The sequence below is a fragment of the Vicugna pacos genome, chromosome 12 (assembly GCF_048564905.1).
Source record: "Vicugna pacos chromosome 12, VicPac4, whole genome shotgun sequence".
NCBI lineage: Eukaryota > Metazoa > Chordata > Mammalia > Artiodactyla > Camelidae > Vicugna > Vicugna pacos.
In genome coordinates, this window is record NC_132998.1 from 1,540,739 (window position 1) to 1,566,806 (window position 26,068).

General features: G+C 42.7%; 1 protein-coding gene across 4 annotated transcripts in view; it reads left to right on the forward strand.

Annotated features, from left to right (window-relative positions):
- LOC140700343 (mitochondrial inner membrane protease ATP23 homolog) overlaps positions 1–26,068 on the forward strand; it is a 193,173-nt gene that overhangs the window by 84,476 nt on the left and 82,629 nt on the right. Inside the window, exons 2-3 of one of the 4 annotated variants that reach the window (XM_072973842.1) lie at positions 15,604–15,893; positions 18,274–19,748. The exons of 1 other annotated variant lie outside the window; for it this stretch is intronic. In XM_072973842.1, the coding sequence (XP_072829943.1) occupies positions 18,436–19,743 (1,308 nt within the window). In that variant the 5' untranslated portion in view covers positions 15,604–15,893; positions 18,274–18,435 and the 3' untranslated portion in view covers positions 19,744–19,748. Of the gene's footprint in view, positions 1–15,603; positions 15,894–18,273; positions 19,749–26,068 lie in introns of those variants that run through there. 2 more of the 4 variants (XM_072973843.1, XM_072973844.1) reach the window with 2 other exon arrangements.

The following is a 26,068-nucleotide window of genomic DNA, read 5'->3' on the forward strand; positions in this document are numbered from 1 at the left end:
TTGGGAGGGGATTCAATGGTCTGTTTCTTGAATAGGCTTTCAAACAATCTTTTTCTCAGTCCCTTGTTTACCCCTAATTCCAGAGCTATCTGGTGCTTCAATTCTTGAGCCTTTAGAAACTCTTCAGCTAAACTGAGTTGCTTCTTAGGTTCCTTATTGCTGGCTTGTTGCTCAACATTTTTAATTCTGTTAAATCATTCACCTCTTTGCATTTGCTTTCTGTCTCCTAAAATTACCCACAGTGCGGTAGAAATCTTCTCATAGCACTTGTGGTTTTAGTGTTTTATTTTAAAAGGTATTTACTATCATTTTAGTGGGTTGAAAACAACCTAAGATCTGCTTATGGATGAATGGATGAAGAAAATGTGATGTATATACACACATACACACACACACACAGCACATAGTGGAATGTTATTTAGCTATTAAAAAAGAAGGAGATCCTGCCATTCATGACAATATGAATGGACCTTGAGAGCATTATGCCAAGTGAAATAAGTCAGACAGATAAAGACAAATACTATATGTTATCACTTACATGTAGAATCTAAAAAAGCTGAACTTAGAGACAGTAGAATGGTTGTTGCTGGGAGATACTGGGAATGTAGGAAATGAGGAGATGCTTGTCAAAGGGTATAAACTACCACTTATAAGAACAAATGAGGGGAATCTAATGTACAGCATGGTAACTATAGTTAAAAATACTGTATTGTATACTTGAAAGTTGCTAAAAATAGATTTAAAATATTATCACACACACACAAATGATAATTATGTAAAGTAATGGAAGTGTTAACAAACTTTAGTGGTAATCATTTCACATTATATACATAATTAAATCATGTAATGCATCTTAAATGAACACAGATGTGTGTAATGAGTTATATCTCATTAAGCTGGAAAAAATTTTTAAATTAAAAAGCAAGAAGCACTGCTTAACAATAAATAATAAAATTAATTAAAAATGAAACAGATTGCTCCACACCAACAGTTAAAAGATTAACAAATTATACAATTTATTAATTTAGTAAATCGAGGAGTCTAAAATTAAAATAACAAATACTCTGAACAATAAAGGTAAAAGAAAGTGACATTAAAAGAGAACTAAAATGGTAAAAAATATTTTTTAAATCACAGGGAAAATAAAATACAAAAGATTACATATATAGAAGTCAAAGCTTAGCATGTTGATCACAATTACGATGAATAAAATAAAGGTAAACATAAGATTATTGAGAGCAAAGAAATTGTTAAATGGAAAAAAACAGTTAAAATGAAGAAATGATTATGAAGGAAATTTATGCTGATTAGACATAAAATATACAATACAATCAGAAATATAAAAATTAAGTAGGCAAAATATGTTTAAACAATGCAGAAACAGATGAACAATTTTAGAGTTTAAGAAATTAAAGATGTAAAACTTTACTGAATTAAAAGAGATAGCAGCTTACGTGCTTAAGGTTAACACCTTGCTTCAAGGCAAACAGGGTTTCTGGATAAAGCCAGCCTCCTTAGTTGGGACTGAGCAAAGAAATCTTGACATTCATCTTCCTCAAAATGGCAGCTCACAGTGCCTTTATCTCAAAGATTATACAATACCTATGGGAGAGGGATGAGTGTTCACTGCCAAAAGGCTTTGTTAGAGAGGTTACATCTAGAGCTGAGCTTCTGAGAGCAGCCCATACGTGCTATCTACCAGGCTGTAATTGACACATGAGGCTCCAGATTGGCTGGCAGGCTAGCTGGCAAAAATATCTCTGTTCTCTATAACCTCTGGAAATAAAAGTCAAAGGTTGCTTAGATAATAGAATCAGTTACAGAAGAAATATGATGATGATTTTTAAATGTTTGATGTTGACATGGAATAACATGTGGTTTAGAAAAGACTATTTTATACTCATGTTACAGGAGAAATGAGGTCAAAGTCCACTATAGAAATTACATAACTGAACAGAGAGAGTAAACAACCAGAAAAATGGAGGGTAGTAAAAAAAAAAATAATGATTCTAATTCTGTCTCATCCATTACCTATAAAGATAAGAGTGCGTATTTTCTTAGGTTAAGAATTGCTAATTTTTCAGATTGAAGATCTTTTAAAAATCAAAACATTTGCAGATTCCCATAGCAAAATAATTCAATAGACATTAATCATGACTTTTTTATCATAATCTATATTTGGATAATGCATTTAATTATATTTATCCTTTATTTGTCTGAAGAATTCTCTTTACACTTTAAAAGATATAATATACATGTGTGCAAGACCTAATATGCCTTCAACCTAGGGGGAAAAACCAGTATATATATGGATTTTTGCATGTATTCTTTGCAATAACACGAAGATCTCTATGAGTACATGTCCCTGTGCTCTAGAACCACTGATTTAAACTGTATATTTTGAGTAATTAAAAGTATAAAATCCAGGGTATGACTGTATTGTCCCTAACAATGTTGTACTCATTATTTAAGTGAAAAAGACCTAAGATCATACCTTTGCTTTCCCACTATTGTTGTCTTCATACACTGATACCAAGAACTTCTCCTGGTGTCATCCTTCGAGTATCTTTGTTAAAAAATGTGATATGAGACAAAGCCCGAGTGTCAGCCTTTGAAACATTCTGCATTATAAAAAAGACCCAGGAGAATTAAAATAGCAGGGAATTTCATCTGTACTACGGATGAAGCAAATCAAGTAGTTGACACAAGATATTATAGACAATGTAAGAGAGTAAATAGACTCTCCAGCTCTAGTCACTGTTGAATGCAGATTAGGATGTATGACGGATACTGATGGTCACAGCTGCCTCTGCTCTGCCTAGCATTGTAAAGCAGGACATCTGGATATGGACCACGTTGCCTGTCAGTCCTTCTGGAGGGCCATGGATCATAAACTCAGAGGCTGATGCAGCCAGCAATAATGACTACTCCACACAAAGAAATACACAAACAGTGCCTGCCCTGGAAGGATTTACAATTTTCTTAATCTGATAAAACAGTTAGGAAATAGAATTTTTAAAATAATTACATTTAGATTGTATGTTTGAGCTTATCACTTTTGTGTTCTCTACTAACTGTATCCAAAAAAGAATATTAATGGAAATGAGCTGCTCTGGTTTGAAATTTGAGAAGAGAAGTTTCATCCACCCCGAGGATGGGGCCTGGCAAAATGAAATGTCAGTTTGGAGATAGATCTTCCAGAATGTTGAGCAGAGCAATCAAGATAGATAGATAGATAGATAGATAAAATATATTATGCAGATATATTAGTCCTTGTTGCACAGAGTGTGGCAGAGTCACGGTGAAGGGCCTTCATCCTGTCTTTAACATAGACTCACAATAGGTTCAGTAGCCTGGGTCTGGAACCCTATTATCCTATCTGGCAAAGGAAACCAGAGTGGGAAAGAAAGTTATTTCAGGCACAAGATATAACAGAGGTACTTTCTCAGTAGAGTTTTCCAACAATCTGGATTCATCTGGCGTTCTGTTCTGGGCTAGTTAGGCAGGGAGAGCCGCCTCAGTCACTTGGTAACAAAAGGAAGTTGGCAGGTGTAAGACATTTAGAAATTACCTTCGTTTTACAGCCAAAGGAAAGAGGGGTAGGGAGATGAAAGTAGAGATTAGCTGTTGTGCTATTAATTCGCACCTTAAAGTTGCCCCTAGGCAGGTGATCTGGGGAAATACTAATACTTCAGATGAAAAGTATTATGGGAGGACACAGAAGACAGTTAATTTGCAGGTGAGGAAGTCTGAGAAGACAGCGCGCAAGAAAGAGGCAGGGTAGAAGGTCAGCCCTGTAGGACACTGATGACCTCCCAGTCAGTCTCCGTGCATCTGTGCCTTGCCAACTGGACATTCCTTCCTAAAGAAATCACAGAATAAGCAAGAGGGTGAACCACAGGACTCTTATTCTCTAGGGTAAATCATAGCACACTGCATTTGACTTGTAACTGAATGCTTACCAACCATCTTCTCAGTTAAATTGAGCATCCCTGAGTCTTGGTGATCTCTGTATCCTCAGTGCCTAAGACTGTGTTTAACTGTTGAAAATTCCTGATAAGTATTTGTGGGATATATAAAATACTAAATTGATGAAAGGGTAGTTTAGAAAAATCCTGCTTTCTCACTTCTCAGATATATTTTTAAACTAATTTGATACCAAAATTTATTTTTGCTCATTAAGGTTATGAGCATAGGCATTCTGGCATCCCAGCATGTTTGAATTAAAAAATGCAAATATCTCATTCTCTGACTGTAGAGACCACTCAGGCCCTTAGAGGCTTCTACACTACAATGAATGGGGTTTTCAGTTTGCACAAAAAGATTGCAAAACTAATAGTTCTTACTTCTGCCACTTCTCTTGAACTCTTTCAAGTTAAAGAGGTTCTGCAGAAATAAATAAATAAATAAATAAATAAATAAATAAATAAATAAATAAATAAATAAATAAATTGGATTTACTACAGTTTAAAGTAACACTTGGAAATCTGATTTGTCAGGAAACATTAAAAGTCATGGACTAGACATATACAAACATAGCCATGTCGTTTTTTGAATCTATAGATAAAGAGGCATTTTTCAAATAAAAGCTTTAAAGGAACTGTGGATTGCCAAATGTGATATGTGAAGTCTCTCCTTGATTGGTGATGATCGTTCTATTCCATGTACAGTGAATACTAGTTCTCATGGCTTCATCCCATCTAATTATTACATGGCCACCACTTAAGCTTACCTGTGCTCCCGTCTCTCCGCAGTGACATCCCTCATAATGTTCCAGATTCCCTTGACTCTTTATGTTATTTATTTCTTCTGCCCGAGTAGGCATTGGATTATCTCACCACTTCACAGAAGCTAAATTGGAATGGAAGTATTCAATGAACTTAGACCTCATTAATACTAAAATATATTTTTCTTGCAATGCTGTTTCACTAATGAAAGTTTGAGAGGTTAATACTTAAAAATCAATACTGCTATTCTGCTTCAACTTGCTCTTCTATTATTCATTATACACTGTTTTCAAACCTTTTTTTCTCCCTTTTAAAATTCTCTCTCTCTCTCTCTCTTTTTTCTAAGTTTTATTTCTACATAGGCATTAGATAGATAAACTCCTTAAGGACCACAATAGATAACTGATACTCCATAAACCACAGTGCCAGAGAGGTATGAGCAAGATGAAGAAGCAGAGAAACCATTCCCTATTAAAAGAACAAGAGAAATCCCCTGAAAGAACAATCAATGAAATAGACATCGATAGCCTACTAGATCAAGATTTCAAAAAAGGAGTGATCAAAGTACTGAAGGAACTAAAAGAGATAGTGTTTAGAGATATAAAATATGTCAAAAATGAAATTGAAGCTATAAAGAAGAGCCAAGTAGAATTGGTAAACTCATTGGCAGAGATGAGAATGGATCTAAAGGCTGTGCAAAGCAGACTAGCTAATGCAGACGAACAAATTAGTGACCTAGAAGACAGGACACTAGAAAGCAACCAATCAGAACAGCTACAAGATAAACAAATAAAAACAAATGAAAATAGCATAACGGACCTATGGAATAATATAAAGCGTGGCAATCTTTGCATAATAGGGGTCTCAGAAGGGGAAGAAAGATCAAAGGGGATTGAAAAGGTTTCTGAAGAAATCATGACTGAAAACTTCCCAAACTTAAAGAAGGAATCAGATATCCAAGTACAGGAAGCTCAGAGGGTCCCAAACAGGAAGAACCCAAATAGACCCACACCAAGACATATCATAATCAAGATAGCCAGAGTCAAGGATAAAGAAATGATCCTAAAGGCAGCAAGAGAAAAGCAAAGAGTGAGTTACAAGGGAACCCCCATAAGGCACTCAGCTGATTTCTCTACACAAACACTACAGGCCAGAAGGGAGTGGCAAGATACATTCAAATTCCTGAATGAAAAAAAGATGCAGCCTAGGATACTGCATCCATCAAGGCTATCCTTTAGGATAGAAGGAGACATAAAGAATTTCACAGACAAGAAAAAGCTACAAGAGTTTAGCAACACTAAACCCATGCTAAACGAAATATTGAAAGGTCTCCTCTAAATAGAAAAGCAGCAGGATGCTACAGAAATGAGGAACTCACAACTGGAAAGGTGATAACTCATGAATTACAAATAAAATAAACACAAAATTATAAAACAAGACATACAAGTCAATGAGAGTGGGAGAGGGAGGCAGGAAAATATAGAACTTTTTCTTTCTTTTTTAAATTTTTTGTTCTCGGTAGGATGGGTTTGAGATCATGTTACTATCAGTTTAATACAGTAATGGGCTAATAGACTTACAAAAAAAGGGTAACCACAAGCCAGAAACTTACAAAGGAGTCACAAAAACTAAATAAAATCCATGATAATACAAAGGAAAGTTACCAAACCACAAAAGGAAGAAGAAAGGAACAAAGAGGAAATACCAAATCAACTGCAAAGATAAGTTCAAAATGGCAGTAAAAACATCTATCATTAATTACTGTAAATGTCAATGGACTAAACGCTCCAGTCAAAAGACATAGAGTGGCAGACTGGATAATAAAGCAAGAACCTTCAATATGCTGCATGCAAGAGACCCACTTTAGGGAGAAGGACACATATAGATTGAGAGTGAAAGGATGGAAAAGGATATTCCATGCAAATGGACAAGCCAAAAAAGCAGGTATTGAACTACTGATTTCAGACAAAATAGACTTTAATAAAAACAAAGGCCATAAAGAAAGATAAAGAAGGACATTTTATAGTGATTAAAGGAGTAATACAAGATGAGGATATTACACTCATTTATATATATGCACCCAATATAGGAGCACCTAAGTACATAAAACAATTACTAACAGAGATAAAGGGGGATATTGATGGGAATACAATCATACTTGGAGATTTTAACACCACATTAACATCACTAGACAGATCTTCCAGACAGAAAATAAATAAGGCAACAGAGAAATTAAATAATGCAATAGAAAAATTAGATTTGGTGGATATTTTTAGAGCATTACAAACCCCCCAAAAATAGGATATACATTCAAGTGCACATGGAACATTTTCCAGGATTGATCATGTACTTGGGCACAAAAGAAACCTCAGCACTTTTAAGAAGATAGAAATTATCTCAAGTATCTTTACTGACCACAATGCCTTGAAACTAGAAATCAACAACAGAGAAACAAAGGAGAACAAAAGGAAAGCATGGAGATTAAACAATATTTTATTAAAAAACCAATGGGTCAATGAGGAAATCAAAGCTGAAATTAAAAAATACCTTGAGACAAATGAAAATGAAAGCACAACCACACAAAATTTATGGGACACAGTAAAGGCAGTGCTAAGAGGGAAGTTTATAGCAATACAGGCCTTCCTCAAAAAAGAACAATCTCAAATAAACAATTTAACCCACCAGCTGAATGAACTAGAAAAAGAAGAACAAAAAAAATCCAAAAGGCAGCAGAAGGAAGGAAGTTATAAAGATTAGGGAGGAAATAAATAAAATACAGATTAAAAAGACCATAGAAAAAAATCAATCAAACCAAAAGCTGGTTTTTTGAAAAAGTAAATAAAATCGACAAACCTCTGGCCAAACTCACAAAGAAGAAAAAAGAGAGCTCACAAATTAGCAAAATAAGAAAGGATAATTGAGAAATTACAAAAAATAAAATAGAAATACAGAATATCATATGAGAATATTATGAAAAACTATATGGAACCAAATTGGATAACCTAGAGGAGATGGACAAGTTTCTGGAAACATACTGTCAACCAAGACTGAATCAAGAAGAAACTGACCACTTGAACAAACTGATCAGTAGAAATGAAATCGAAATAGCAATAAAAAACCTCCCTACAAATAAAAGTTGAGGACCAGATGGCTTCACCAGGGAATTCTACCAAACATACAAAGAAGAAGTCATACCAGTCCTTCTCAAACTCTTCCAGAAGATTGAAAAGGAGGGAATACTCCCAAACACATTCTATGAAGCCATCATCACCCTGATACCAAAACCAGGCAAAGACACTACCAAAAAAGAGAATTACAGGCCAATATCACGGATGAACATAGACGCCAAAATCCTCACCAAAATATTAGCAAATAGAATCCAACAACACATAAAAAAGATTATACATCATGACCAGGTGAGGTTCATACCAGGGACACAAGGATGGTTCAACATACTCAAATCAATCAATGTAGTACATCACATCAACAAGAGAAAGGAGAAAAATCACATGATCATCTCAATAGATGCAGAAAAAGCATTTGATAAAATTCAACACTCATTTATGGTAAAAAAAAAACTCTCACCAAAGTGGGTATAGAGGGGACATACCTCAACATAATAAAAGCTATATATGACAAACCTACAGCCAGCATAGTACTCAAGGATGAAAAACGCAAAAGCTTCCCACTAAAATCGGACTAGACAAGGATGCCCACTATCACCACTACTATTCAACATAGTCTTAGAAGTCCTAGCCACAGCAATCAGACAAGAGAGAGAAATAAAAGGGATCCAAATTGGAAAAGAAGGGGTGAAAGTGTCACTATATGCCGATGGCATGTTACTATATGTAGAAAACCCTAAATGGTCCACACAAAAGCTACTAGAGCTTATTGAAGAATTCAGCAAGGTAGCAGGTTACAAAATTAATGTTCAAAAATCAGTTGCATTTCTTTACACTAACAATAAATCAACGGAAAAAGAAAGTAAAGAAACAATCCCCTTTAAAATAGCACCCAAAGTAATAAAATATCTGGGAATAAATCTAACCAAGGAGGTGAAAGAATTATACACAGAAAACTATAAACCATTGATGAAGGAAATTAAAGAAGGCTTTAAAAAATGGAAGGATATTCCATGCTCTTGGATTGGAAGAATCAATATTGTTAAAATGGTCACACTGCCCAAGGCAATCTACAGATTTAATGCAATCCCTATCCAATTACCCAGGACATATTTCACAGAACTAGAACAAATCATAATAAAATTTATATGGAACCATCAAAGACCTAGAATTGCTAAAGCATTACTGAAGAGAAAGAAAGAGGCTGGAGGAATAACTCTCCCAGACTTCAGACAATACTATAGAGCTACAGTCATCAAGACAGCATGGTATTGATACCAAAACAGACATATAGACCAATGGAACAGAATAGAGAGCCCAGAAATGAACCCACAAACTTTTGGTCAACTCATCTTCGACAAAGGAGGCAAGAATATACAATGGAATAAAGACAGTCTCTTCAGCAAATGGTGTTGGGAAAACTGGACAGCAGCATGTAAATCAGTGAAGCTAGAACACTCCCTTACACCATACACAAAAATCAACTCAAAATGGATCAAAGACTTAAACATAAGACAAGATACAATAAACCTCCTAGAGGAAAACTTAGGCAAAACATTATCTGACATACATCTCAAAAATGTTCTCCTAGAACAGTCTACTCAAACAATAGAAATAAAAGCAAGAATAAACAAATGGGACCTAATTAAACTTACAAGCTTCTGCACAGCAAAGGAAACCAGAAATAAAACAAGAAGAAAACCTACGGAATGGGAGAAAATTTTTCCAAATGAAACCGACAAAGGCTTGATCTCCAAAATATATAAGCAGCTCATACAACTCAATAAGAAAAAAATAAACAACCCAATCCAAAAATGGACAGAAGACTTAAACAAGCAATTCTCCGAGGAAGACATACAAATGATCAAAAAGCACATGAAAAAATGTTCAATATCACTAATTATCAGAGAAATACAAATCAAAACTACAATGAGGTATCACCTCACACCAGTCAGAATGGCCGTCATTCAAAAATCCACAAATGACAAATGCTGGAGAGGCTGTGGAGAAAAGGGAACCCTCCTACACTGCTGGTGGGAATGCAGTTTGGTGCAGCCACTATGGAAAACAGTGTGGAGATTCCTCAAAAGACTAGGAATAGACTTCCCATATGACCCAGGAATCCCACTCCTGTGCTTGTATCCAGAAGGAAATCTACTTCAGGATGACACCTGCACTCCAATGTTCATAGCAGCACTATTTACAATAGCCAAGACATGGAAACAGCCTAAATGTCCATCAACAGGTGACTGAATAAAGAAGAGGTGGTATATTTATACAATGGAATACTACTCAGCCATAAAAACCGACAACATAACGCCATTTGCAGCAACATGGATGCTCCTAGAGAATGTCATTCTAAGTGAAGTAAGCCAGAAAGAGAAAGAAAAATACCATATGAGATAGCTTATATGTGGAATCTAAAGACTTATGGACAGGGAATACAGACTTGTGGTTACCAGGGGGGTAGAGGGTGGGAAGGGATAGACTGGGATTTCAAAATTGTAGAATAGATAAACAAGATTACACTGTATAGCACAGGGAAATATACACAAAATGTTATGATAAATCACAGAGAAAAAAATGTGACAATGAGTGTGTATATGTCCATGAATGACTGAAAAATTGTGCTGAACACTGGAATTTGACACAACATTGTAAAATGATTATAAATCAATAAAAAATGTTAAAAAAAAAAAAAAGAATTCATTGACCTCTGTGGAAATACTCATGATTTACTGTTAAACTAAAAAAAGCAGGTTGCAAAATAATATGTATATTATGATCACATTCTAAAAGATATTACTAATATCTATGCATACAAGCTCATTTATGTTTTTATGATCTTAAAGAAAAGTATAGACTATTTGCCTAAAACGGTTAACTGTGGCTTTCGGGGAGGAGTGAGCACAGGGTGAATTCTGGAGACAGACTGTGGGCCTAAGAACCTTTGTATGCTTGTGTTAGATTGGGTTGCAAGGACAAAAACATTTTTTGGTGTTTGAAAGAAAAATCCAATAAACAATTTAAATAAAAAGAAACCCAAACACATTCCTGTGAAGGGGGAACCTGTTTAGACAAATTAACTCCCAGAAAGGCGTTTTGTTTCAAGAGGATTAGGTGAGTCAGCATGTAGGGGTTGTTGAGAAGTACTTAAGTGTTTGTTTGTTTTTATATGTGTTTATTTGTACCTACAAGTGCTAGCTGTGAGAACTAGGCATGGTCATTTGGTGGCATATTCCAGTATCGCAGTCATATTTCTATTCTAGTTACCACCCTCTTTGGTTCAGTTCCCATCTCATGCCCCGTCTGTGGTAATATTGTTATGTGTGTAATAGTTGTTGTGTCCTAGTGTGTATGAATGTGTGTAAATACATATTTAAGTAAGTGACTTAATTATTCTTTGTAACTGATTGATTACTCTGTATCCTGTCAGTCTGGCTTACTGCTGGTGGACCGTATCTTCCTGAAATGTGGCTTTGCCAGGTAACTCCAGCCCTGGAAGCCTCACACTGGCAACTGCATCAGATCTAATCTTCGTTTTGATTCCAGGGATCTCTAAAATATGCGCCCATTCTATCTACATAGCCTGGTTGTTTCCTGTTCCCTAACGTGCACCTTTTTCATTGATGTAAAGGATGTTGCTCGTGCATGCACTTTGTGGTCGGCACTGGGGCACGTTTACACCTCTCGTTCTTCTTCCTGTGTATGTGTTCTGATTATTTATTTTATTTTGGTAATACCTCCCACCCAGCCCAACTCTGTTACTAACATTCTGCCTTTTTTTTTTTTCAAAAGCTCAACTTCGGTCTTAGCCTTTTCTTCACATTTCTTGTAGGTTCTCTGATCTTCTGTGATCTTTTTCTTCTCTGAATTCCTGTTGTGTTTCTCATTACCACCCACTCTTAATTTTGCTTGTGTGCTTCTACATAGGGGAAGGGAGGGAGTGCTGTGCTGGGAGTGGCATACTTGTTGTCCCATTTAATTCTGTAACCCCCCTGAATTAGCAGACTGTGGTTTCTCTACTTATCAGATAAGAAACCCAACGTGAAGTAGCTTGCCCCAAGTCACAGTTTGGTATTTGAACCTACTTCTGTCTAACCCCGAAGTTGATAAGATCTTCTTTTTATATGATTTTCTTTTTTTATAAGATGTGTCTTTTTGGAGACTTAAATTGTAAAATTATTCAGCGGTTCGGGGGTGGAAAGCGATCTTCTCCCACTGACTTTGGTTTGGGGTCCTCCCAGACTTCCTTGTTCGTACAGCACGTGTAAGTGCGTACACCGAGACCCAGTCACAAATGGGGTCACGTACATGCCTTGCTCTGTTTTAAAAAAGTATTTTCATTGAAGTACAGTCGGTGTACAATGTTGTGTCAGTTTCTGGCGTACAGTGCAGTGTTTCGGTCATACATGTTATTGCGGGTAGACCGCCTGCAGTGAGACGAACCTGAGTGTGATCATCATTCTCTTTTGCCCTTTTCCTGACCGCTCCCTGGTGGAATTCATTGCACTCTCAGTGCACATGCTGTTAGAAGACGGGTGCATTTCCTTGTAGGTATTCGTCTAAAAGTATATTCCTACCACCTCATGAGCTCAGGGGCAGAGAACTGTGTTTCATTCTTCTACTTAAAATGCCTTACAGGAACATGGGAAGGAAGTTAAACATCTGTGTAGTCCTCAGTAAATACCTACCGAACTGAACTCAGAGGTTTGGGGGTTTTTTTAAGTAATTTAAAAATTAATTTTAGGTTACTTTAATGTAATATTTGCTTTTTAAAAATACACTAGAGAGATAAGAGGAAAAAGTAAAGCTGGTCACTTTCATTCTTCTGAAAATCCACTTCCCTGAGGAAGACACTGTTAAGAGATTGGTCGCTGTCCTGTGTGTCCCCTACACATGCCACACAGTCATAGTCACGGAGAGTTCAGGTGTGTGATGGACATGAACATACTTTAGAGAAAGGAGTGCTCCATGCATGCTGTTCTGGGCCTTTCTTCTTTCCCTTCACTGTGTACGCACGGCGAGGTCCTTTGTTCTCCCTGGCGGTGCGCAGTATTCCAGTGCTGCCAGCGGTGACCTCTGACCAGGGCCCTGGATGGATATTTAGGTGTGCAGGTTTAGATGGATGAGCAGTGCTGGGGTAAATATCCCTGTGCATCTCCGTTCATGTTCATGACACTTTATCTACAGGATAAATTTGAAATTGCAGTTGCTCTTTCAAATGGTAGGTGAGGATAAAATTTTTACATTCTTTGCCAAGTAACTGTAATCAGCTTTCTCACAAGCAGGGTGTGCAGAGACTGGCTTCCTCACATTGACCAGCACTGTTTATAACTTCAGTTTTGTCAGGTTACCATGGTACCTTGTTTTAATTGCTTTTTTTTGATTTGGGGGAGAGTCGTGTGTGGTTTATGTGTTATCGGCTTCCATTTCCTCCCTCACTTCCCTTGCCCATCTTCTGTCCACCTCTTACTCTGGCTGCCGGTGTTTTTCTCAGTAATTTTGAAGAACTGTTGTATCTCAGAGAACTAATAATCTATCAGTTTTGTTGCAGGTATTTTCTCAGATAATCATTAAGCTTAATTATATGTTTTGCCATCCAGCTGTTTTAAAATGTATATAGTCACCTTTCCTTGTGACTTGTGGGTTTCGTATCATGTTTTGAAAGTCCTGCTTCAACCAAAGAGTATAGAAAATTGCCCTGTGTTTTCTTCCTTCATTTTACAGTTTCATTTTTGCATACTTAAAAATGCTGTCTACTTGGAATTGTTGTGGTGTTAGGAGTGAGGTGGCTATTCAGCCTTTTTACGTTCAAGTGGCCGGCTCCCGAGGGTGTGTTCATATGAGATGAATGGGGGGAGAGGGGAAAGCCAGAGATGTCGCCCAGATTTCCAGCCTGACTTTTTCCTGTCATGATTTCTACTTATAGAGAAAAGTTACGTTTAAAAACAAAGGAACGTCACTCATCGTCATACTATACTAAAATATGAAGTATTTCCATTTTTGACTCTTCTCGGGAAACTTCTTTCCCTGTGCATTCTGACTTGTAGGGATCCTTCAGTAGCAGCGTCCTCCGTTCAGTCTTAGCACGGGCACCGCACACGGTATGTACGTCAGTTGGCCTGAATATCTACTTAATGTTAGTCACATTAATTACCGTGAAATTAAAAATTGCAGCCTAATTATTTTAAGGATTTAATTCTCTTTGTCCCAGATATTCCTGAATCCTTTTAATGATCAAGGAAAGACTACTGTGAAAGGTAAATTAAAAAAAAATAACGGATCTGATTCACCCCCCCTAGATTTTGGATGGGTTTGTACAGATGTTTGGCCCTGAAGCATGTACACGACATAAAAATTCTTCATTGAGACATGAAATCACAGACATGTTGATTCTGTCACTGACGCCTTCTAGGCGGTCGTGGACGTGGGCGTTGTCTCGGGCCGGACTGGGTGGGCTGGATGGCGTCTGGGTCAGACTGTCTCCCCATCACTGCCCCCTTCCCTGTAACCCAGGAATCCTCCTCGCAGGCAGCCTCCTCTTTCTTGGTTTCCTCTCTCTTTAGGATGGAAAAATCCTAAAAAACGGTTGTGTGGAAGGTGTATTTTTTGTGTGTGTGAAAGATTATGTATTCGAAGATGACTTTATTCTCTTACCTTAGTGATAATTTGGATATAAACTTCTAAGTTGGCAATTGTTTTCCTACAGAATTTTGAAGATGTTGCTCATTTGTCTTTCGGCTTCTTGTGTTGCTGTGTAGGAATTTATGGCTTCTTGCCCTTGTTTCTTGTCTCTGGCTGACTGTAGGATATCCTCTCTGTCCCCATTGTTCTGAAATTTCGCAGAAATTTGTGCGTACCTGAGGCTCCGTTTTTATTCATTGTGCTGTGTACTTTTTTTGGGGGGGAGGGAAGTGGAGCTAATTAGGTTTATTTATTTACTTCTTACTTAATGGAGATATTGGAGATCGAACCCATGACGTGCATGTTAAGCTTGGACTCTGCCACTGAGCTGTGCCCTCCCATTCTGTGCTATTTTGAGAATGTGCATTTCCTTTAGAAATGTTCTAGACAATGTTTAGCTGTATTTTTTCAGGCAGTATTCCTCAGTGGCTACTTTCACAGTCATCTTCTGGGTTTTTTTCTAGAGAGGTGCTGGAGCCTCTTAATCTGTCCCTTCAGATATCTTACTTTTTCTTTCACATTCTACCTGTTTCTCTCAGTTGTATTCAAGATCAATTTTTCAGCCTCCTTCAAGTTAACTAACTAAGCCCCTTTCTGATTTTGTGTCAACTAGTGCTTATCTCATCTCTTTCCCTTTCTATTGTAACGACTGTGTTTGTCTCTCCAAGATGTCTAAATGGCTTTTCATATATCTCTGTTCTTACTGTAATAGGTTTTTGTTTCATAATGTCGTGTTCTTCTCAAATGCATCTTTATTTCTTCATTTGTTTCTTTGCTATTATATAAATATATTTACTTGAAAGTTTTAATTGTATAAAATTAATTCTGGAGTGACTTTTTGTTCTGATTATTTTGTTGGTTGTTTTTCTTTGTATTCGATTTCCTCATGTGTATTGGATTTTGCTGGGGGGTAGGGATGGAGGTGGATGTCCCCACAGCTTGCTCATCTTTGCATCAGGATTTCTTTCACTGCTCCTGGCTGGGGCTCTCAGTCCCCAGAGTTTGGGTGCAGGGGCGTTGTCTCCTGGTGTCAAGGCCATGCATCTGTCTTCCTTCCTCGGTAGGCCTCTTCTACACCCGGATAGCCCAGGATGAGTGGTGGGAAGAAGAGGAAGAAATGAATATGCTGTCTCCTGACCTCTGCCGCTGACTGCCGTTTCAGACCATTTTAGTGCCTTTGACTCAGCACCCCCTTGGCCATCTGTGGCTGTGTGTGCTTGACTCAGACCCCCTGCTGACAGCGAGAGTCGGTTCATGTTGCCCAGCGAGTTCCTGGCTGCACTGTTGGATGATGGAGCCTGGAAACCGGGAGCACACTTTCTGTTTGTGGATGTGCCTCTTCTGGACGCTCTGTGTAAGTGGGTCATGTGGTTTGTGACTGCCTTATTTGGAGTTCTGGGCTTCCTGGGTCAGGACGTCTGCCTCTCTCCCCAGTTTAGGGAGGTTTTCACCCTTATTTCTTCAAATAGGCGTTCTGCCTGTTCTCCTCTCTCCTCTCCTCTGGGACCTCTATAATGTACATGTTCACCTGCTTGATGGTTCCTGAAAGGCCCCCTAGTATCTTCACTCTTCATTCTTTTTCCTTCTTGTTCTCTGCTTGAACAAATTCTACCGCCCTGTTTTCTAGTGTGTTGATCATTCCTTTTGCTCAATTTAGTCTACTATTGAACCTCTCGACTGAATTTTTCAGTTCAATTATTTTTATTCTATTTTTTACTTCTATGATTGCTGTTTTCTACTTTTCAATATTTTCTATCTCTTGTTCAAGTTTTCACTTTGTTCATTAATTGCTCTCTTGATTCAGTGAGCATCTTCATGACTGTCATTTTGAACTCTCTCTCTCTCAGGTTGATCATTCTGGTGAGTTTCTGGAAATCTAGCTTGTCCTTTTGTTTGGAATCTATTCCCGTTTCTTCATTTTCCTTGACCCTCTCTGTTGGTTTCTGCACATTAGGCAAAACCGCCGCCTCTCCCAGTCTGGGTGGAATGGTCTTCTGGGGGAGCTGAACCCAGCCGTCAGCCAGCCCTGAGCTCCTGGTTGTCTGTCTTACACCTCTGCCATTGTCCAAACTGCTCTCTTTGTTTTAGTGGCTCCCTAGACCCATCAGTTTTCCAAAGGGGAAACTCTCAGGCAGAGCCTAAATGTGGGTTGATAGGAAGTTGGACCCTCAGACAGGACTGAGAAAGTGTGTAATACAGCCCTTTCTATAGAGAAACTGGGAGACGAGTGTTTTGACTTCCTCACCCGGTGCTGAGCTGAGGGGGGGTATTCCTGTGTCCATTTAAAAAGCGCACCTTTCTTTCAGTCCTGTTGGACTCGGGAGTGGAAGTCCTACAGGCTACCAAACCTGGGTGACTAAGGGCCCATCTCTCGAATGGCAGCTGTAAAAGCTGGGGCACTAGTTGTGTGGACAGACTCCTCCCAGGGAGATGCTTGGTTTTACTGTTGGAGTGAGCCAGAGGGAGAAGGCGGGGCTCTGGGGAGGGTCACAGCTGGCACCTGTGTGTGTGCTAACTAGATGCTGGGCCCCAGGAGGCCCTTTGCAAAGTCTGCAGCCAAACCCCTGCCAGGAAAGTGGAAGCGGGAAGATGGCATTTCTATCTACATCCTCTGAGCTGGGGCCTAAGGGAGTAGCCCAGCGGGTGCTGGTGCTCCCACTGGTTCCGTTTGCCACATTCCTGTGGGACTGGTGGACACAGGCCCTGCTGACTTTCAGAGCACAGTGACGTGGGAGCTTGTCCCTTGGATGGAAGCCTTAGTTAAGGGGGGGGTGCGAGTTGTTCAGTTCAGACCCCTCGCTCCACAGGGAGAAGCTGGGAGTTGGGGGGGCCCCTCAATTGCAGGGCACTGCGCTGGGGGTGGGGTTGATGGAGGGGATGTGCCTTTCCTACCCCTTCTGACGTGGGTGTTTTCTGTTACCTGATGTGTAGGAGTCACTCAGCCAGGCTCTGGGTTTCTCTCAGAGGCAACTGCTCCACGAATAGCCGTGTACTCAGTGCCTCTGTGGTAGAAGGGACATTCAGGAGCCTCAAGTTACCATCTCTGTCCTTTGAAGTTCTTTCTGGAACTTCAGACCCGTATCTCCCAACTGTGCATTTGACAGCTCTGTTCGGATGTGTCACAGCACCTCAAACCTCGCTCATCCGAGGTAAAGCTCGCCCGGGCTTCCCCGCCCCTAAAGCCTGCCCCTCCCGTGGTGCCCATCTTAGGTGACGGGAAATCCCACTTGTTACCGAGTCCAAACTCATTCTGCTCGCCGCACGACAGGCCAATAAAACGGGAGATGAGGGGCTGGGCAAGGATAGTGACTTTATTCGGAAAGCTGGCCGACCGACAGGATGGCAGACTAATGTCTTGGAGAACCATCCTACTCCAGTCAGAACACAGTCTCCTTTTATACAGAAAAACAGGGGAGGCGGTGTGGATGGTTGTTGCAAACTTCTTGCCACAGGAAGCCTTTGTTCCTGCAGCTGTCCATGTGAGTCAGGCCCTGGTGTCCCTGTAAACCTCCAACAAACAAAGGCTATTTTCTGTTTTGCAACCTGCCATCTCTACATCAGTGTGCAAGTGCTAACATCCCAGAACGGGCTCTCCTGTACGTTTCAGGCTAAAGGCAACACTGCTTTACAAAAGGTGCAGAGCTAGCAAGACGAAGCCTGGAAAACAAGGCACAGTGGTGAAAGCCACAGGAACAGATCCAACATGGAGTCCCATTTGTTCTTTTCCGTTACAGAGGGACACGGTGACAGCCTCCTGGCAGTTGGCCGGAGGCGTGGCCTGCTGAGAGCAGCCTGGTGATTGGCCGGACAGGACGCAGGGGTCACAGGGAGGCATTGTGATGCACCACGGGCGGTTATAAAAGCCGGCGCCGCTGCCAAGGTGAACCATAGCAGAGATGGCCTTTCTGGTTCTCCTGCTACTTGTGGCCACGTCCTCGACTGCCTTCTCCACACCCACCTCTGACACACTCCATGCCCATTCCTCTTGCCCCGGGCCCCTCACCCACACCGAGCACCCTACTCCCACGCTAGGGTCCGCCTTCGGGCCCCTCTGCGGGCCAGCAAGCCCGCGTACCCGCAGCCGGCGCCTCCTGTACCGGCATGGGCTGGCCTGGCTCCTCTCCTGGTTCCAGCCCCATGGTGGGGGATCGGGCACCAACAAGACCACAGCAAACCCCTGCCCATCCTGGGACTGTCCCTCCCAGGCCTCTGCTGTCCCAACACGGCTTTACACCAGCCAGCCGAGTGACCACGGAGACACACTGGACAGAGGGCAGCCGCTGACTCCTGTGCCGCACTTCCCAGGACCTCCTCCAACTGAGCCGCGGGTATCCGGCCCCAAGCCTCATGTGGACGCAGTGCGCGTCATCCTTTGCCTCTGGCCGTCGGCACCTCTGCCGGTCCCGGGTCAGCTGGCAGGAAGAGGCTGCTATAACGTGGATGAGGAAGACATCCTGCCGGTCCTCACGCGTGCCGTCCCCTACCTTGGCCCTGGCTCCCTTGGCCCTGGTTCCCTCCCTGACTCTCAGCCCCAACCTCCTCCACGAAGGGAAGAACGGGTAGCACCAGTCCAGCCTGCCCTACAGCCAGCCAGCCAGACCGGAGCCCAAGACACAGACCGGAACCGGAAACCTGGACCCAAAGGCCGTCCTGTCCCTGACGCAGACTGGAAACATCCCAGGCCACCAGCCCAGGCCAGGCTCGATATACCACTGCTGTGGCCAGAGCAGTCACGTCAGTGGCGGTCCAAGGAGGCGGCGACGGGCTTTGGCAAGGGCAGGCACTCCAACGTCACCATTTCGGTGCCCGGGACCCTTGAGAGCGTGGTCCTCCCCCTTATGGGTCACTGGGCCAAGGTGCTGGCAGGCCCCTGGGCTGGGGCCACATTCCACCTACCGTCCTGGTTCCATAACACCTGCGGGGTCATCTTTGTCCTCAGAGTCATCTTGGGGAGGAGAAAGGTGCCAGCAGAACAGGAGCCCCGGGTCGTGGCAGGGAGGGAGGGGCGTGGGCACATTCCATCGGAGCCCCTGGCCCTGAGCATGGAGGAGTCCTTGGCTGAGCTCCAGAGGCTGCTGGAGAGGAATTACGAGCTGGACTGGGAAGCGGAGGCCTTGCAGCAGCAGGAGTGGTGGTGCAAGCAGGAGGCTGAGGTCAATGAGATCAAAAGGGCTTTGGAGGGTTTGCTCCACGAGGTGTTTTAACTCTCCCCTCGGGTGGGGGGGGGTGAGTTGGGGGGAAGGGGGTGGGGGGCATGGGAGGAGAGCTTCCCATGTACGTGGATTGTCAATAAATAACGTGTTGGAATGCAAAACGTGTCCACGAGTGATGGGGGCCCTGGGAACCGCATCGCACGGAGTCCTCACACCCTTCAGCGGGCTGGTGTCCACTAGGCAGGTGCCTCCGTGGTTGTGAACTACAGAGCCAGCACCATGACACCCTGCCCGACCTCCTGGTGCCAGCGCCAAGCGGGGTGCCTTTGGATGGAGACAAACCAGGTGGCAGGTCTGCTCCCTGTGTTTCTCCAAAGACTGCTTCCGGCCTGAGGCAGCCAGTTGGTCGCAAAACTTAGGTTTCCACCTGACGTTCTGGCTCTGCCCTCCAGCCACGGCGGCAGTGCCCCTCCACCCCAGGGTCCTGCATGGGGCAGGCCTTGGATGATCGATCACGGGGGAGGGACCAGAGGCAGGAGCTCTACTCTCTGCTGCTGGGTGGGGGCACGGGGAGAGGGGGCGCAGACAGCTGGCCGTGCTCTCAGAGCCACAGAAGCCCTACAGGACTGCGGGCGGACTTGCTCTGGCTGCTCTAGGTTGGAGGAGCGGCGGGTGGACAGAGCAAGGCAGAGCAGCTTTCAGGTGGGAACTGGGAGACCAGAGGGTGCTGGCGGACGTGGAGGGAAGTGGCTGCTTCCAAGAGGCGGAGCTGAGAATCGGTGATTAGTAGGGCACTGAGGGACTGCGGGGCGGCAGCTCAGGTGGGGTGGGATCCATCTCCCAGGAGCCACCCCAGCAGAGTCCCCTCTCACGTCCTCGACCAGCTGCGAGACCAGAGAGTGACCGAGTCAGTGTCCTCTGATCCCGAGGGGGCAACACGGCCCACCTGGCCTGGCACTCCACGCAGCAGGGCCTGACATAAACCTGAGGTTGGTCACAATGGGACGAAACAGCACTGAGTTTCACAGAGTTGACAAAACGTCTTACTCACATGAGTCTAACTAGTCACCGAAAAATATCACTGTCCCTTCTGCATACATCAGAACACGTTTCAAGTGAAGTAAGCCACAAAAAGAAAGGAAAATACCTTAGATTGCTCATATGTGGAAACCAAAAAAAAGAAAGGACACTATGAACTCACCTACAAAACAAAGAGATTCGCAGACACAGTAAACAGTCTTATGGTTACCAGGGAAAGCGGGTGGGAAAAGAGAAATTTGGTCGTTAGAGCTTTACAAATGTAAGTCACTATATATAAAGATAGATTTTTTAAAAGTTTCCTCTGTATAACACAGAGACCTCTGCTCAATATCTCATAATAACCTATAATGGAAAAACACCACAGCCACCACCTGAAGAAGCAAGTGAAAAAAGAGGAGAGTCAGTTATCCTGGGCTGGAGCCCAGTCCTTCACAAGTCCTTGCCTGGCCCCCCACTCCACCACCACTGCCCCCTGAGCACACTGCGCCCTCCTCCCAGGAACAGGCTGACATGAATACATGCACCCAGTGAACCTGGGGCGACAGAGACCACCCCCAGGACAGGCCACAGGGGAGGTGGGAGAAGTCCACCTGCTTTCCCAGGGCAACCCCCATCCACTGGCTGCCACTGCCCCCTGATAGCACTGCGCCCGGCCCCCAGGAGCCACCTCACCTGGAAACAAGTTTCCCAGGAATCTAGGGCAGTGGTGGGGAGAAGGGTGCTGCCCTTGATGAACGGTATATTTGCCCCCATCTCCCCTGCGACGTGGCCTGGGGGCGGCCTCTGCTGTCCCAGCATTTGTAGAACTGAATCATTATGCTATATGCCAGAAATTAACATGACATTGTGAATCTACTATACTTCAGCTGGAAAAAATGACAATACCAATCACTGGTGTAGGTGAAGAGCATTATGAACTCTCATTCATTGCTGGTTGTGGATGCAAAATGATATAGCCATTGTGGACCAGAGTTTGAGAGTTTCTAAGAAACCAAAAAGTAATCTTACTATTGAGATCCGGCAATTACAGTTCTAGATATTTACGCAACCAATTTGAAAATCATAGCCACATAGAAACTTGCACACGGATGTTTCAAGCAGTTTTATTCATAATCTCTAAAAACTGGATGCAACAAGCAGCCCGTCAATGGGCACACAAATAAACGTACTACTATTCAATACTGAAAGAAAATGAGTTAGCAAGCCAAAAACATGAGTGAATGCCAAATGCATACTTGTAAGTCAAAAAAGTTAGTGTGAACGGGCTACATACACACTGTATGATTCCAATAGCCGGACACTTGGCAAAGGCAAAACTACAGCTACAACAAATTGATTACTGACTGCCAGGGGTTCACATGGAGGGCTGAAGCTTGAAGAGACTGAAGCACAGGGAAATTTTTAGGGTAGTTAAAGTATTCTATTTGATACTGTAATTGTATATACATGACACTATGCACTTGTCAAAACTCACAGAAGTTTGCAGCACAGAGTGAACCTTAATGCATATAAATTTTAAAAACATTTAGGAGTTAGGGGGGAATCCCAATATGGAAAGAAGAATACGACAATTTAAGTGTATTAAAAATATAGTTGACTCTTGAATAACATGGGTTTGAACCATGCCGGTCCACTTACACTCACATTGTTTTCAGCAGTAAATGCTGCAGTACTACATGATACAGGGTTAGCTGAATCTAGGAATACAGAACCCCAGATACAGGAGAACCACAGATATGGAGGGCTGACTATAAGTTATACACAGATTTTCGACTGTAAGGAGGGTGGACATCATAACCCACAAGTTGTTCAAGGGTCAACTGTATATGACATACCTTCACTAATGTGACATGGGGGGAGAAGCTGGTGGCAGTAGTAACTTTGGAAGTGAACAGAGTCTTTCATACTAAAAGCAAAAGGAACTATACATACTCACTCTCCTCTCATTGATAACATTGTTCCCCAAGAATATTCAGGTAAACAATGCTGATACTGCTATACACATACACTGGAATTAAACAGCTAAGGGATGGATGATGCAGAGTGGGAGGCAAGGATCCATTGCTAGAGTGGGAGGTCAGAGACAAGTAGGGGAGCATGCTATGATGATCCACGTAAAAATGGGTAAGAGATAAAGATGTGCGTCTCCAACTCACGTTCGGTTTCACATACATACGGAGGTTTCCCTGTAAGGCAGTCACATGTACATGTATACATTTGTCTGTTCCTATTAACTCTTTAAGATCATTTCAAAAAATTTTTTTCTATCTTGCCAAAAATAAAAACTAATAAGTTCAAAACCAAACTAATTTGTGAGTCATCGGCCATGCAAAGTTATTTCTTAGGTTTAGATTTCCTTGCTGGAGATCTACATGTACAAAGGCTTAAATTTCATGTACTTCTTTTTCATGTAAAAGTCAAGGTGTAGGCAGTTCTGGGCTAGTCTGGTGGCCTTGTTCCATGAGGTTTCCAGGAATACAGGCTTTTCTCTACTTACTACTTCACCAACCGTAGTGGGTGGGTATCGTTGTTGTAATGACTGAATACGGCAGTTAGGGTTTAGAACACATTGTCTACATTCAGGCAGCATATGGGAAGAAAGGGCCTAGGAAAATGGAACAAAAGTGAATGTGCACTGCTTTTCAGGGAAAACTCCAGGAATTTGACACACAACACTTCCATTTACATCTATCTTTGACCTAGCTGTAAATTAGGTTGGAGGACATGGCCTTTATTCTGGACAGTTAAATGACTAGCTAAAAATTGTGTGAAAAGGAAAAATAGTTATTAGGAATGCCAACTTTCACTCAGCTGCTTTTTAAAAAAATTTTTTTTAGGGGGGAAGTAATTGGATTTGTTTATTTATTTTAATAGAGGTACTGGGGATTGAACCCAGGACTTCATGCATGCTAAGCAACCACTCTACCACTAGAACTATACCCTCCCCCCTCACTGAGCTTTTGATCCCACTTCTCCATTCCCCCTCCCCCCACCCCCAAAGACCAGTATCTCTCTGTTTCAAAGCTGTATCTCCAGAAGCGATCTTCCTGTCTCCTGCATGAGTGGGGAAGGGGACACAATAAGTCACTTGATTGCACTGGGGACCTCTGAGTTTCCTGACTATCAAGTTGCTCTTTCAGTAGATCTTCAAATAAGCCCCCAGTTTTTAGACCTCCGCCTTCTAGTTTCCTTGCTGCTTCTAATTCCTAGCTTTGCTGGGGTTCTGAGGGAGGGGTCAGCTTGCTTCTCCTGGGCACATGCCTCTGGATGTTCTGGGCCTGTCTTTCCTAGCCACTTGCCACTCTCCCATCCACTTTCTGTTTTCGTATGACGTGGTTCAGGATTCTTAATGTCTCCAAGTTTAGTTGAAGATGGAATTTGGGCTTCTGTTTCTGATTCTCCTTGTCATTTTGGAGGTGATTTTTTGAGAGAAAAAGGGGACAGAAAGGGCTGTACTCCACTATCTCGTGACCAGAAGTCTGAGATGTCCTCCTGAGGTGGACAGAAGTGCCGTCTGTGCCTGAAACTCCTGCTCCTGCTGACAAAGAGGGAGGAGGTCACCTGTAGGAGGAAGGTGAGCAGGGGAGGAGAGGAGCTTCAGGAGCTTAGAAGAGCTGCTGCGGGGATGTGATTGGCGCCTCCCAGAGATAACAAGGATTGCTGGGCCCCAGTGAGGCCTAGCTGAGGTGAGACAGTGAGAATCCGTGGTGAGGACACAGGGAACCGGGTGGGAGGTACGGAGAGGCAGAGAGTAACCCCCAGCTCGGAGAGAGCAAGACAGGTGGGGGACATTCTAGAATGGGGCAGGGCTAAAGTGGCTGGCTTTGGAGCAGCACATTTGCCACAAGGCAGAAGAGAATGAGGCAATATTGATAACGACTAACGGGATGTCCATTACATGCCAGGGACTGGACCAAGTTCTTCAAAGCAGGCTCAGGGGGAGTGGGCAGCCGAGAAGAGGTGAGGACGGAAAGGAGTTTAAGGTCAGAGACAGAAGGTGTGAGTCGCAGGTTTGAGGATGGGGCAGGTCTGAGAGACTGTGGAGTCTTGGGTCAGAGATGGGAGAGCCACTCAAGTGCAGAACCACAAAGCAGCATGTCCCTGAGGTGGGTGAGCCATGGGGGAAATGGCTATGTGATTGCTCAAGTCTACTGCAGGAAAGGCAGTGGGTAGGAAAGGCCAGTCATCTACATGGATGGCCTCTTGGACACCAAGGAAGGATAGAGATTTTAAAAGAGAGGCTGGCCACTTCAGTCCACTTCAGTATTTACTGAACGTCCATATGACCTCCTTCCCCAGGTTACATAGCCTGGGGGTGTAATCACAGTACAGTCACTTTAAATACACAGCCTCTGGCTCTAAGCCCTAATAACCCAGCTCTCAAAACCTCACGAACTGTTTCCGGGGTCTCGGGGCTGTTTCACGTCTGCTCCTTGTGTGGCCCTTCTGTTCCATCTCACGGCTGTGTGCTGACCTCACTCCTCCTGGCCATGAATGCCGCTCCTGTCACTCCTCACTGTGCAGCCCCAGAGCTGCATCAGCCAGAATTCTGTGGTTACAGGCCACAGAAACCAACTCTGGCCAACTTAAACAGAAAAACAATTTATTGAAAGCTTATTGGGCAGCTCATAGATTCTGCAGCCACTCCCTACCTTTTTCCTGTGCTGGTGAGCCTTGATTTTGTTCCAGAATTTACCTGCCCTGAACTCAGGGAAGGGAACCCCCCTCAGCTGCAGGAGGTGAAAGTTGGTAAGTCTAAGCAGCCAATCAGGGTGCTTCTGCCTCCTTGCCAGTGATTGGTTTAGACCTAGGCACGTGGTGCAACCCTGGCCAATGAGACGCAAGGGGAAGCCCACCAGGCCAGTGGGCCGCCACAGAATGAGGAGCTACCTGGAGGCCTGCCTTCTTCGAAGGTGGAATTAACTTTTTCTGCCTCTGAACAATGATATGCTTGTTTACTGTTTGAGCCGCTTTTAGTTGGTCTTCTGTTGCTTTCAACCAAAAGAGCCTAACGCATAAGACACTGCCAGATATCTTTCCTTGATAGCTGGTGGGGTAAAGGAGGGGAAAATAAGCTGACAGCTGAAGAGTGGGATTAGTAAGTTTTCAAAATAAAGGAGGCTGATGCATAATTTGGAGATACAAGAATTACCTTATAGGTAAGAACTGACTAAAAATGCTAGAGGGAAGGGGAATAACTCTGGAAGGAGGCCACCGGCCATTAAGCAGAGACTGACTATATACCAGGCACTGTTAAAGGGGCTAGGATATGGTGATGAGCAGGAGCCAAGACCCCCTGCTCTTAGGGAACTTTCAGTCTGGGTGGAGTGGAGAC